At 38.5% G+C, this 15138-nt stretch overlaps 1 protein-coding gene across 1 annotated transcript; it reads right to left on the reverse strand.

Moving 5' to 3' along the window:
- Positions 1–1163: 1163 nt before the first annotated feature.
- On the reverse strand, positions 1164–7335 carry LOC103464867 (lumican). The gene is made up of 5 exons (XM_008409239.2): positions 7141–7335; positions 5457–5788; positions 4543–4867; positions 3592–3909; positions 1164–1453 (listed from the first exon to the last, which is right to left on the reverse strand). The coding sequence occupies exons 2-5, from the start codon at positions 5760–5762 to the stop codon at positions 1302–1304; spliced, it is 1101 nt and encodes a 366-aa protein (XP_008407461.1). The 5' UTR covers positions 5763–5788; positions 7141–7335; the 3' UTR covers positions 1164–1301.
- Between the last annotated feature and the right edge of the window lie 7803 nt (positions 7336–15138).

The following is a 15138-nucleotide window of genomic DNA, read 5'->3' on the forward strand; positions in this document are numbered from 1 at the left end:
TCAAATGTTTGCCATTTTCTTGATTTTAAAAATAATTATTTTCTCTGTTTTCCTTGAAAACAGCTAGTTCAAAAAATGGTTTTGCTCTGTGGTACCTCACTTTTTCCATATGCAGAACATTTTTAATTTGTTTGAATATTGTTTAAAAGCTTCATACCAGTGAAAAAACTTTGAATTGAGAGGTTGTAGGTGGCAGAGCAAAATTAACTTCAGTTTAATTCAGGGTTTTTGTTTAGTGTCAATTCACAACAAATGTCGTCTCAAGGTACGTAATCATACATACATCCCAATTATCTAGTTATCAGTTAATTATTCACAGTAGATTGAACATTTTCTATCTAAGGTAACAAAGCAAACTGCATCAAGACTTTGGCTCCAACATTTAAGCTTGAACACCGTGCAACTAAACTGCAACTTCAGTGATTCTGAATCTTTTGCATTAATCAAGTCGCTCATTCATCATGATGCTGATGCCAGTCGATGAACTTGATTATTGTACCTCTCGTGATCCAAATACAATCTAGAATCAGCTTTTCCCCCGCCTTTACTTTACTTTCTAAAACTCTTATAACTTCTGAAATCTCATCATTAACAAACATTAAGCTTTTTTTTTTTTTTTGCCATCTGTCGACAGTAAACTTGCTAAATACAGTTTTACACTGAACATACAGCCTTGTTGCCTCTCTGACATTCTTGCTCAATTAATCATCCAGACTTTGGACAGGTTAAAATCCTCCCTCTCTATTAACATGAATTCATTGTTTCATTTAAGACTTCGGTTCCTTTCCTGCAGATCATTTTTGTCATGTTCATCCTTAGGCTTCATATTAAGTCAAATATTCATCTCGAGACAATTCATTCATCTCTCTGCTGGGCTCGATATGTGACTGCCGTGTTGTTGAAACATGGCAGTCACATGAGTCAGTAAATTCAGAAGAGAAAGTTTGCCAATGCTATTATCCAGTAACACAACACAGATGTCCAACCCTGCAGTAGCGGATCTCGTGTAGAAATGGGGTTGGAATAATAATGTTGTAATCAGCAGTTTTCCTAAAACAACAATGTTGAGATAAATTTAGTCTTTGTCCTCTTTTAAGCTTTTATTTTTCTTGAAATGACTCGGTTTGTTTCTACACAGTGAAGACAACGTGAATCACAAGTCGTCTGTCTGATTTCAAGCTTTAATGTGAAGAACAGACACGATTAGCTGGACATCAACAGGCAGAGGTTTAGTCGTGTTTTTTCTCTGGAGCACCTGTTCGGGTCAGAGGGGTACACGGTGTACTAGCTAATTCTCCGAGTCAGATGAAAATTCTCTGAAGCACTCGGAGGCAGTGAACCCAGTCAGGGGGGAGCTGGTGCTGTGCCATTTTGTTTCCATCCAGCCGTAGGATCTTCATCCTGGAGTAGGACAGAGGCCCCACCTCTCTGCAGAAGCTCCTCACGTTGAACTCTGTAGAAAACAGATGGCGTTATTCAGATGGTTACTTTATGTTTTGAAAGTTGTTATCCCCCCCCAGGGTGACAGTCGGTGATCTGTCAGGACATTGTTTATATTTGACGGAGCATCAGTTTCACACTGTAGCGTTTCTTTTACATGTGTGACCTCCTAAGTTCGACTGGCTCAGACATATTACGCAATTTTGTCTATCAAAAACAGTCTGCTGCAGTCTGGTCCTCCGCTCACAGAGTCTGCATTTACCATTAGAGGTCTCAGGTGCAGAGGTGAAAAAAGAAGCAGTGGAAACTAGTAAAACCGTTTCCTTTTTTAACCCACTGCAGAGCTTCTTCCTCTGAGACAGGGGGGTGTTTTTATGCTGAAGTTTCTCTGTTGACTGTCTGTCTCATTAGGATAAAGTTCCTTTGTTCTTTGTGAAAGCAGATTAAAAAACCAGAGCACATTTTTATTTTTGCCAGAACTCACTGACACACTCTGCAGCTCCTGCTAGTAGAGCCTTGCACACATATCCTAACGTTTTAAACTTTGTCACATTAAAGCCACAAACTTCAATGTATTCTATTGATTTTTTTCTACAAATAAAACTCTGAAAAGTGTGTCATGCGTATGTTTTGAGCCCCTCCAGTAAATACTTTGCAGCATCGCCTGTGGCAGTCATACGATGTAATAAAGGGACCCAAACGCAGGAAGTGGGGGTTTCCTCACTTCAGACAAATAGGAACATGGAGGAGGCCCTACTACCAAGCAGGTCCAACCTGTCCAAACTTTCTTAGAGATAAACATTAACCAACCTTACAACTAAACTGATGAATGTGAATGCACAAATTACAAAAGTAAAGATTTTATGTAACATCATGTCTTTAATAATCCTGTACTGATTGCCACAGGTGAAGATTCAGTCTTGTTCATTGTGAGCCGTTCAGGTGTTTTATAAAATGTTATCTTGTTGGTTGGTAACGTTAAACAGTTTTGAGTTAAAAGTGCATGATGTGCTCTTTTCTTATGCTTGTATTTTCAAATACACATGTCAAATATAAAAAAAAAACCCGTGATGTGTTTGTTTCTCATTTTACCCACTGTTTCGTTCCATCAAATCTGTCCAGCTTCTCTTTCTCTGCTCTCGAAAAAGCAAAGCGTTCTCACAGCATGATGCTCCCAACACCACGTGGATTTTGTTTGCAGGGCATCGTGGGTTTAAATTACTCACAGATGGATTCTGTTAACAAATTAGGCCACTTCTGAGGAAACCAGATTTTATTTGGAGGTTTCAGAGTAAAGAGGAATGAATATACAGGTCTGGGAAAAAAAATTAAGAGACCACTTAAAATGATCAGTTTATCTGATTTTACTCTCTATATGTATGTTTGAGTAAAATTAACTTTGTTCCTTTATTCTATGATCTATTGACAACATGTCTCTGAAATTCCAAGCAAAAATTTTGTATTTATTTGCCGAAAATGAGAAATGTTCAAAATAACAAAAAAGATGCAGTGCTTTCAGACCTCAAACAATGTAAAGAAAACAAGTTCATATTAATTTAGAAACAACAAAACTAATGTTTTAACTCAGGAAGAGTTCAGAAATCAATATTTGGTGGAATACCATGTTCCTGTCCTTTATAATTACGCACTTGTGATGTCTACATAAAAACCTAATAAACAGGACCATGTGAAAAAGTTCAAAGAGCAGAAATACTTTTGAAATGCGCTATAGGACGTCTTGTCAGGCACACTTTGGCTCCTGCACCATCAAACCAGCTAAAGCAACAGGGAGCAGACAGACAACACAGAGCAACACAAATGGGGGAGGGGAGCAGCTTCATCTTCTGCTCCATCTGGCACTCCTACCTCTGAATCTCTCCCAGATGTTCTCATACCCCACTCCCTGCTTTTAACCTACTTTCCTCACATCCAACCAATTAATATTCAGTCACTTTTCTCCCCTTCTCCACCCTCTTCTTAACATCTTTGTCTCAGTCTCTTGCCATGCAGCCCACACTTGTAGACTTGTTGGGTGTAGACTTGTCTACATCGAGCTGAAGCTACAAAAGTTTTTTGCTACATTTTCTCCCTCTTTGAATCAAAGCCTCTGCATTCATGATGCATGTGTGTATCAATTAATCAGCTCATTACCTTGAATGCTATTGGCCTCCAGGTAGAGGTACTGCAGGGTCGTTGGAACCGTGGGGGTGGTGGTCAGCTTGTTGTAAGAGAGGTCCACCTCCACCAGACTGGAGTGGTTAAAGGCCTGCGGGTGGACGCTGCTGCTCTGCAGGCCGCAGTGGCTGAGGCGCAGGTGCTTCAGGTTGAGGAAACCCTCAAAACTGTCCTCGTCCAGCGCAGAGAAGTTGTTGTAGGACAAATAAAGCTGCTGGACAGAGGGAGGTAAATGGCTGGGGACGGCTGAGAACAAATTCCCACTGATGTCCAACAGATTCAGCCTGACGAGACCTGAAAGACAGGAGAACGTCTTCACACACATGCAGGAGTTAATCCAGACAAAATGTGATTTGTCATCCCGAAGGGAGATGAGAACAGAGTAAAAACAAACGGACTTAATTTATTTTATTCTTTTTTGCACTTACTGCAGATATTGCAATTTGCGTTTATAAAACATGCAATAAATACCCAACAAGTCTACAAACACTGCAGAAGACATGCATAGCGCATCGGTTAGTGTGTGTTACCCAGAAAGCAGTTTTGCACAATATTGCAACAGCAACACCGTGAGTGAAACATTGACTGGGGCAGACTACTATATAAAGCACTGGGGGACCATTTCTTTATTATTACACATCCACATTTGTGGAATACGGAACAAATCGCGTCCTGTATCGCTACATTTAACAGCCAATTATGGGACGGTTCCATATTTTACGGGACGGGTGGCAACCCTAAGGAATTCTGAAACCCTTATAGTTTCTTCAAAAGTTGTGACTTTATTTAGTAAAAGCTTGAATCTAAATTTGCTTTTTGAATGCATTTTGGACATTAAAGTCCCAGGTGGGACTGGTCCACTTCCCTTTCCAGATGTCAGAGGTTGAGTCCAAATGTACGAAGAGCAGAACTAACAAATGACCCCACCTTTGAGGTCGCCCTCTGTGATGGTCTGCAGCCTGTTTCCCTGCAGCAACAGAAGCGTCAGGTCCTGCAGGTTCTGGAAAGCTCCGGGGCTGATGCTGCTGATTCGGTTGTAGGCCAGCCGCAGCTGTTTGAGTCCGGCCGGTAAGACGCCAGGCACCCACATCAGGTTGTTGCGGTTCGCAAAAAAGTAGCGCAGCTGAGTCTGGTTCTGCAGAGAGGCCAGCTCCAGTTCGTTGCTCTCCAGCTGGTTGTTGTCGATGATTAGCCAGCGTAGCCCCGTGATGTTAGCCAGGACGGGGTAGGACAGGGATGAGATCTTGTTGCCCTGGGAACAAAAGAAAATGCATCCCTAAAGATGCTGGATCTTTTTTTCTAATGCAGTATAAGATGTGAAAATGAACACGGCTCCACAGTGACTCCATTGGTGAGGCGTTCAGTTTAAAGGTAAGAGGTTTAGATCTTTTTTTATATTGAGCTACTTTGGCTTCTCTACATAGTTTAAAACATGAACATCACCCAAACAGGACTCACCTATGAAAATTTGCTGAAAACAAAAAAGGTATTTACTCAGAAACATAAACAGTTTGTATGTTACTAATGCCTATTGATGCATTTTGAAATACTAGGGATTGTATTGGAAGAAATTTGCCACTGTCTAATGATTGGAGTTGTGACGTAATATGCTTAATTACGGTTTTTGTATATTTTTTTCTAATTTTGTATATTAAACACCTAAATTTAAATCTGCTGTATGTGCAATATTAAAACAATCTTTGCTCAACCTTGAATCTGCATGAAGAATATTGTTTTTATACATTTTCTGGCAGTAAGGTGGTTTAGCAGGTAAAGAAGATTGGTGAATGGACAATATCTTGGAAAAGAAATAACATTTCTGTCTTTCTTTTTTATTCTACCTGTAAAAACAAGTACTGGGTTGCTTGCGGCAGGCCCTGGGGGAGGCTTTCAAGGCCTCTGCTGTCACAGTAGAGCGACGTCGGCCAGTGGATGGGACAGTCACACTGCTCAGGACAGGCCTGGTCATTGTTAGCTCGAAACCAGGCCGGGTCAATCCTTCCCTGCAGACTTAAAACGCTGGGCTCGCCCAGCAGGCGGTTAATCCACAGAGGAATGCCACCATAGTCCATATCGGTGACTAATGTGGCCCATGCAGAGTCAAGGCCACACAGCAGCACCAGCACGCCGCAGAACAGGGCAGCCATGGAGCCAGAGGACGAGACTCGCAACTCTGTCAATGAATCAAACAAGGAAATAATCATTGATTAATGTTTTTGTATCTGTGCCTAAAGTCAAAAGTCAAGAAAAGTAGGTCGTTTAACAGTTGATTGGCCTGGTCAGTAAATAATTTCAAACCATTCCTGGAGGCGGGTTATTTCTCATGTTACCAGTGTGGAGAGCATCAACAGGAGAGAGGATCAGAGTCGATGAGTTCAGGATAATCAAAGCTGCTCTCTAATCTGGGTCGTCAGATAATTGATTCTATGTTTCTTGTCGTGCCAGAGGAATATTGTGTGTGCAGTATTATGTAAAATCGATCTCTTCTAGCTTTATATCATGTTTCTTCCTCATCAAAGACATCCCTGGAGTGTTGCACCAACATGCATGTTTGAGAAATCATTTGATCTCCGTGGCAACCGTTTAGTTGTGCAAAATACCCTGGGTTCACCTAGCTCCACCTTTGAGACACAGCTCCCCCTTGGAGGGTCGATTTTCATGTTACAGACTCACCCCTCCCACAGGACAGGTCACTCAGCTCCTTCAGACTGAGCAACAATTAGCAAACACCTGAAGGAACAGCGCATCTGCTAGGCTCATTATAGAAGCTACTTCTCATTTCAACGCAGGTAAAAATGTTCTTAAGAGGTTAACAGAGAAGAGACGATGTGATGCAAATCTGAAACTGGAGTGTTGGAAAGAGGGGGAGTTTCTGAAAAAGAGGCCCAATTTCAAGGCGCTAAATTACGAAGCTAAATTTCTTTTAAGTCATATTTGATAAATACAGAATTTTCATCACAACTGTAGTTAATAGTTACTTGATTGTGCTACAAAGTGATACTATGTAGCTGGAAAACACATAATGCTGTCCCTTTAAAGAATCCAAATTAAATTATAACGTTATGTACATCTGGAATTTTATTGCACAAAAGTACACATTTTCACATAGAAAGTCCCATTCTGCAGCCGAGGTTCAACAATTGTTATTAATCTGAAGCACTAAAAAGGAAAAAAGACTGAGACATTGGTTTGAGTTGCAGTAGTCGATGGCTTCTTAAACGTGCATCATCTGTTAGAGGAAATAGCGTAATAATTTCCTGATTGCATGGATGGTTACAGTAACAGATACAATAGTTGTTCACACACAAAACGTCTTTAGGCAGAGGTAATTTGCAGGAAAGGTCTGAACAATCAGGAACTAGAACTCGATTAACATGATTGCACCAGGCTGCGTTGCGGTGCAACGACAACTCAGAACACTGTCAAGAGTTTACTGTAATGATACAAGCATGCATTGTAGTGGTGATCATTTCCAGCTTAACCAACCTCACAAAGAGGAAACGGCAGCACAAGAGAAACACTTACCTGTTTGATCAGAAGCTACACACAGCAGAGACAGGGCTATACCTCGTTCTCACTGAAGCCCTTGGGAGACGTGTGTGTGTGTGTGTGTGTGTGTGGGTATGTTTTTAAGCTACCAGTAGTGTTTGCCCACTATCTGATGCAGTCCTCCTTTCCAAACACTCCCCACATCCCAGACACCAGACCTCCTCCATGATCTTTTCACAAAGTTGAGTCTTCCTTTCCCCCTGCAGCAACTTATATTATTTTTATGGCAACATCTTGACTTGCTTTGAAGAGATGTACATAAAAAGCCTGATCAATTAAGAAAGTCATTGGTGTCTAGCTAGTGTGAGTTGTTTTAGATATTAAAACAGACATTTTAATAAGCACATATTTCAGTTTGTGTGTGTGGGTGTGTGCGTGTGTGTGTGAATGGGGTGTGTAAAATGTGTTCTTGCCTGGAGGCACAGAAGCCACAGAGTACCTGGGGAGCCAAAGAGACCATTGTGTGTGTATGTGTGTTACCGCATGCTCTGGGCAAATGTGTCTTAAAGGAAGAACCGAAGCTTCTTGCAAACATCTGTGCAAAAGTGAGCAAAACGGTTCCAGATTATTTTCACTCCATAAACCTGGGGAGGATTTTAATAGAAGGAGGTGTTGGAAACAAAAGAGCGCCCTCTAGGAAAGCCGAGCAGACACAGACACTTGTGAGATTTTTTTATTTCATCATTATCAGAGAAAAGGTTCTTGTCATAAAACAAGTGAAGAATACCGCAGTTTCACCATATTTTCACAAAGTATGGCTCTGTATGTCACAGTGTACTTAAAATGGAGTCTGTAAAAAAAAGATGATTTCCATCAAAGATTTGTCCATAATGTATCTGTGATGGATATTTTAAAATCTGCTTCCTGCTGCTTTTAACCTGGTTTAAAGCGCTTGGTACTTTAGTTACACTGTCATTATATGACAGTCAGTGACAGGTAATCAGCCACACAGACAGATCTGAGAAGTTTATAATATTAGTATAAATAATAATAATAATAATAATAATAATAATAATAATAATAATAATAATAATAATAATAATAATAATAATAATAATAATAATAATAATAATAATAANATAATAATAATAATAATAATAATAATAACCTGTATTTAACCAGGTTTGTCTGATTGACCCATCCACGGCTGGCAGCAGTTAATTCTGACCCAACAGCAACATATCAGAGAATAAAGGTTTGGTTTTTTTAACTGATGAGTCAGATTTGAGTACCAAATTTCATGAACAATATTTGTCATTTGTGAAGCTTTTGTAGATAACTAAAGCTATAATTAAAGAAGAATCTAGGCAATCAAACCATCTTAAACCATCTTAAAAAATATTTGGTTAAAGTTGGGAAAACATTTGACTCACCAGTTGCAGCAATCAAAACTTACAAGATTTTACTTTAAAACAGAATTTCAGCAGATAGTAAATGTGTTAGGATGTCTTACATTTGACTTGTCAGATATTTTAATTTAAGTATTTGGTGCTGGAGAAATTAAATATTTACACGCTGCAGAAGTAGTTCAAGAACAGCCATCATAGATGTTTTCCAAAAATACACTGAATAAAGAGACAGATACACATTTTGTTCCTTACTGTCAGAAGCTAAACACAAATTTCTTTTGTTTTAGATCAAGTTACCAAAATTGTAATTTATTTGACGAATGCCAGAAAACTTAAGAACATTTTCTACAGAATTGTTTTTATTTGATGTATGAAAACGTCTGGTTTAAACTGTATGTTTGAAGCTCCAGCATTAAAAGCCAAAATATTTCCAGGGTTTGGTTTTGGTTTTGGTTTGGCAGCAATGCTCTAGAATAACTAAATGTGTGACTACATTCCAGTCTGTGCATGCCGGGTCAGACACTGACTCACGCTGCAGAAATGGGACTTACATCACCTGTGCACACACACACACTTCCCAGACAGCTTCTAAATTGTGTGTGAAATTGGGATATTTTTAGATTTGCATTTACGTATTAACCAATTCACCAATCTTCTTTGCCAGCTAAACCACCCTACTGCCAGAAAATGTCTATAATTATGCATGTACAAAATGTAGAAAAAGTGTCTCCCACTGGGAACATTAGTTTTGCAAATGAAGGTGGAGATGTCAAACATTTTATTGTGAAAACAAAAAGTGGTTTTTGTACAAATCTTGGAAAGAATGCAAATGTAGCCATTTTTGTTTTTTGAATATGCAGAAAGTTTATAGGTAGTCATACACTGTTCAGGATAGTTTGTGTGTCTTCTGGATCTTCTGCTTTCCAGCTTTATTCCAGAGAACAGGATAATACACATCTGGTGTAATTTCAACAAATGGTGCTGTTTTACAAATAAAATAGTCATTAGTCGTTTTTATAGCTTTACCCAATCACTGATATTCCTCCAAACATAATGAAGAAGTGTTTCCAGCAGAGCTACCTCTGTGTCTGATTAATTTTAAAGGGATTTCTTCCTTTGGATAGTTTGAATATACTGCTAACTGTATTGCCTCAGGCATGCTGGTAATAAACCATTAAAAGCATCTTTTGAAAAGAGTGGTGTCAGGAGCAATCCACATTAAAACTAGACCCTGCAATAAAATGTTTCTCTCCCACAGGAGGACATTTTTATGGATCTTAAAGAACTTTCTGTGATTGTTATGAATCTAGCAGGATAAGTTGCATCAATTATAGGTGACTTTGTTTGGTCAGAGGGTTTCTCACAAACACTTTTCAGCTTGTATCCATCAACTAGTCATGTGATTCCTTATCTTTTAATATTTTGATTTCTGTTAACTTTTCCCGTTTTAGTGTCAGATGAGCTGTAAAGTGAGAATGTCACTATCAAAATGTACTACATTTTAATAGGTGGTAAAATATGACATCTCACTACTCACTTCAATCTCCTTTAATAACTGGCTTAACATCTGTTTGAGAAAGCATAAGGAGATAAACAATCTGCACCGCAACATAAAAGAACAATAGTGTGAATGACGTTCTCTTCCAGTTATTCTTAGGTTTATAAATAATCTAAGAAGAATATACAGTCTTCCGCTCATGCAGGTTTGGAACCTGTTTGCTGAGCAGATCTGTCATCCGCCCGTTGATAATGTTAGGAGCACACGACATACAGGTTTCCTGGGAAGTTTTAATCGCTCTGACTTTGCAGTTTTTCTTCACGGTGAGCTCTGCTGCTCTGTGGAGATTTTGACACGTCACTAGTGAGGTAGGCCACCTATGGCACGCCACTGGAATATCTGAAAATCTGCCCTAACAGGTTTGAAGCATGTAGGAAATGCCAACTTCTGCAAAGCAGATTTTCAAAATGTTGATTAAAACTGATGTCATTGTGCAACACAGTAAAAATATCTAATAAATTAAAACATGAATCAATCACTGAGACGTGGTGGATTCAAACTACACAACCATCTGTTGTGTAGTTTGCTACAAAGGAGCAGAAGAGTGCAGCTGTAAAAATATGGGTGAGTAAATCTGAAAAGATTATTATAGAGAGAATAAAATAATCCAGTGCAATTGTTTTTTTAATTTTTTTTAATTTTGTCAATTCGAAGCAGTTTTACAAAAAACATAAAAGAGTACCTACATGTTTTCACATTTTCACTCATGTAACATCTACATTTTATTGAGGTGATCTTTGCTTTCTCAATAGGATATATATTGTAAAGTATTGCCTTAAGATCCAAAAATTTATTAACATCAGATCAAAGTCACAGTAAAACAATAAAGAAGGCCAGATATTATTGAATGCAAATAGTTTCGCTTATTGTTTTATTGTTGTTCTTTAGAAGAATATTCAGAATTAATTAAGTACTTTTAGAAGAAAAGGACGAGAAAAATTTTTGACTTGTCGTTTTATTAAAAAAAGCTTCTAACAAAAATACACCAGAGTGCAAAGATCAGTGTGTGCTCTTTGAAAAGTGTTCAGGCTGCCAAACCACCTGCTGCTTCTTATCTATTGATTACATCTACAAATGTGCATGTTAACATGCATCTTGTTACAATGTGCTAAAACAGTCCAGCATGTGAACTGTCCTCATGTTACATCTGACAAATCTGCAGCTCAGCAGTTCCTATCGCTGACACCAGAGGGCAGTGTCTGTGTGTAAAATTGCGATCACAAAGAACTGCTTGGGAGCAACATTTTGTAGGATTCAGCACTTTAAGCACTATGTGTTTACTCTTTGCCTATTAGGAGAATATATGTTAGACTTAATATTAGATTAACGCTGACTAAATGATTTGATATGCATTGTAGATACTGAAGCACAAGGAGATTGGAGGGGACATTACGTAACGGATGAAAGACCCATTAATTGTGTGACTTCCAATTATCTGTTGGCAATTTGCAATTACATATTTTCCTGATATTGTGCAGCTCCATATAAACCGCAGTGTACTCTCAGCGCAGCATGTATAATAACATTTTAAGTGGGGGGAGATGAAAACCAACCCTCTTCATTAAGACTACCTCTTTTTAGATGCAAAACCCTCCATTGAAACTGACCTCAGATTCATAATCCTGATTGCTTAGCTGGGTATTACTTATAATTATTTGCTAAAGGGAATATTTCTGCTACTTCAAACATCATGTTTGATCTCCAGATGCTCTTTAGTGCAGGTATCTGTTAAAAAAGAAGCTCTGTTAGGTGAAAACTAGTCATTATACAGAAATGGTATGAATGTGCTGTAATTAAGTCATGCACATGGAAGTTAACTGTTTTTCTTCGTAAAACTATAAGATCCTGCAAAACGCTGAACATCTGTGTGATTCGGCATGTGGGTGAACATCTGCTTTCTATTGCATGGTTTTGCTGCCCCTGTGCCCTGGAGGGCCACGGTTTAAATTACCTCCAGGAGCCACTATGTCCAAGTATCGTTGAAAACTTCATTCCTTAGAAAAATTCCTTTGTTGTGTATGTTTTAATACGTACAACTGCATGTTTGGATGAAGGAGGAGGGTTAGATTTAAATATCACCTGCATAAGGAGGTCTTCCAAGGGACCGTTGCTGTATTTGTTTATGTGTGTGTGTGAGTTAAAGAAACACACACATGCACCATAAACATTAGATCTTTATTCAATTAGACCATAAACATTAGACCTTTGTTAGCTTATGGCTAAGGCCAGGGCCAGGGTTAGGTTGAGGAGCATGAAGGTTAAGTATAGGGCTAAAACTCAGGAAATTAGAGACTTCAAGATGGAAAACTATTAAAGAACATCTGCTAAGCAATACAAGCTACTGATATTTTACAATAAAGAAAATTTTAAAAAAATTCATTCCTCTGTTCCCCTTTTTATTGTGTATTTTCTTAACAAACTTGTTGTTTAGATAGTTGTGTAACGTCTTAGAATGACTCATAGATTTCATAGCATGTTTGCAGCTGCAATATTGTGTGTAGGGAAGCCTGAGAGATGTAAATGCTTTGTGTACAAGCATGCACACGGTGTCTGACTATATGCCTGACTATTTTGAAAGTTGAGCAGCCCACAGGGCACTGTTGAGTTCACAAGTTGACAATGGAAAGAGAACATACCAAGAAACAGAACAAGCTGAAAGGCGACTACATACAGAGATCTACAGGTCTTAAAGGTCTACAGTCCACAAATATGACTTTGTAGAAAGGGATGAGAAGAAAACCTACAAAAAATAGGGAAAAAAAGGTATTTCAGTTTAGCATCAGTCATGTAGGGGAAACAGCAAACATACTAAAAAAAAAGTTATCTGGTCTGATGAAAATGTTGTTTCCTGAGTATAAGAAGCAATGAAAACTAATAATACATGGCAGCATCATGCTGTGGGAAAGCCTTTACAGATATTCTCCATCAATTCTGACCGAGTGTGAGCTGTAAAGGAGAGCGAATGAAACTGTCGATGTCTGGATGTACAAACTTGCCAGAGAAGTTTAATTACAGATGTAAATGCAAAGGCTGTTCTACAGTAAATGCATACCACAGTTTTCAGATTTTTTCTAAAACATTAATAAAATCATATCTCCCATTTTAGTCCTTCACATACGATACAATGGAGGATGGATGTTTTGAGGATACTGTTATTTTTTTTAGCCATTTTTCTTTGAAGTCAAGTAAATCAATTCTTTAAGTATTGCATTCTTTCATTTTACTCGTTTATGTCTCCTTGTGTTCTTTATTTATATAGCTTATCTCTCTGCATCACTCACAAGTTTATCAGCGTGACCATCTCATAAATCATAACAGATGTTAAATTTAGAAACTAAATAGCCTTGTGATGCTTAATAGAATATGTGTGTCACACAAAACACTTTAAAACTGGTGAATATAATATTATGTGATTCTTGCTCTAAGATTTGCATGGCTGGTGAATTTTTTGACCTGAGGCATCGAAAAAGAGCAGTTTAATGCATTGCAGGCGTCTTCACATGTTGGTTGTATGAAGGCTTTTACTGTCTGGTGTTGAACACAACCCCTATAGTCAAAAATAACCAACTGAAATGCTGAACCTTTATATGTTTAGTGTTTGAGTGATGCTTTACTGCTGACTATGCTCTGTTATCAGATGGGATTGATGCAGTGCTGAGACAAGTGTCCAAAACCCTGCTCATAGACGTATATCACCTCTTGCTACGCAGTCAGAAGTATAGATTATTACTACCACAACCAAAACACAAAAGTTTTTTTTTGTTTTGTGTGTTTGCCGGGGCTAGATAGTTGCAATGAAGCCTTTTTCGCCCTGTAGGGGGCACAGCCACAGAAAAGATCAAAAATCAATAGACAGGCTTTTTACTTTTGGGCGGATCTGTTATCTGTTACTAAAAGACTTTGATCACTGGAACCAAAACATAAGTTGATGTAATTTAAATAAAATTAGCTTCATTTTTTTTCCAGTCAGTGATCTCATCCTTATATCTCCCAGATGAAAAGCTGATGGTAAAACATAAGGAATCGCAACATGTGGAGGATGTTTAGCCAGTTGTGTAACTTTTGGGCAAAACAAATTTAGATGTTTAACAAAATATACAGTCTGACTGTATGATGAATGTGTGGATGGGTTTTTTATATGTTTTCATATAACAGTGGAAATATTGACATGGATATTGACATCATCTCCCAGGTTTCAAGAGAACGCTCCAGAAAATCAAAAATATCCATTGAGAATGTCACTCTGGGTGACATTCCTGTCAGCTGCAGGAAACACAGACAGCAGTTCAGGCTCACCAAGACTGGACAATTGCAGAACAAAAGTGGGTTCATGTGGTCCGATGAGTCTCGATTTTAGTTGCAGCATTTTGATGGTAGAGTCAGATTTCTGCTAACGTGATGGACGAATCCTGCCTCAGAACCAGTGAAGATGGGCGTCATCCCTCTGCAACCCTGCAATGACAAACCGGCATAGATGGATGGACGGACGGACGGACGGACGGACTGAAAGATGAACATGAAAGTGTGGATTCATCCTCCCGTCTGTCAATTACTCAAGTTGTTGGTGGTAATTTCTCTCTTCACTTCAACTGCATGCGGCTACGGTCACCAGATCTCAATCCAGTTGATTACTTTGGGATGTAGTGGAACAGGAGGTTTGCATCATAAATATGCACTGAACTGCTCACATGATCTGCTCTTTCGTGTTTCAACATGTCCACAAAACAACCTCGATGAGTCTTGACCTCAAAATCCATAGAACAACTTTGAGATACAGTATTTCATGCAGAATACTGTATAGTTACCCATTGTTTTTCCTCCATAAAAGTAGCAAGAAAAACGTTGAAAAACTTTGTTTATGCTTATGGCTGACATAAAACACATTCAAGTTGTACTATCTTTTATAGATTGTGGTTTTTCTATTTTCAGATCATCTGAATTTTTCTCGTCTGACTAGTCGCTCCATCATTAAGTGTAAATATGTCAATTTTCAGCAGCAAGACCTCTCTTCCTTCATGATAATCATAGATGTAAAATGTTTCCTCTGAGAATAAAACACATGAAAAC

This window comes from Poecilia reticulata, linkage group LG5 (assembly GCF_000633615.1).
Source record: "Poecilia reticulata strain Guanapo linkage group LG5, Guppy_female_1.0+MT, whole genome shotgun sequence".
In the NCBI taxonomy this organism is placed as follows: Eukaryota; Metazoa; Chordata; class Actinopteri; order Cyprinodontiformes; family Poeciliidae; genus Poecilia; species Poecilia reticulata.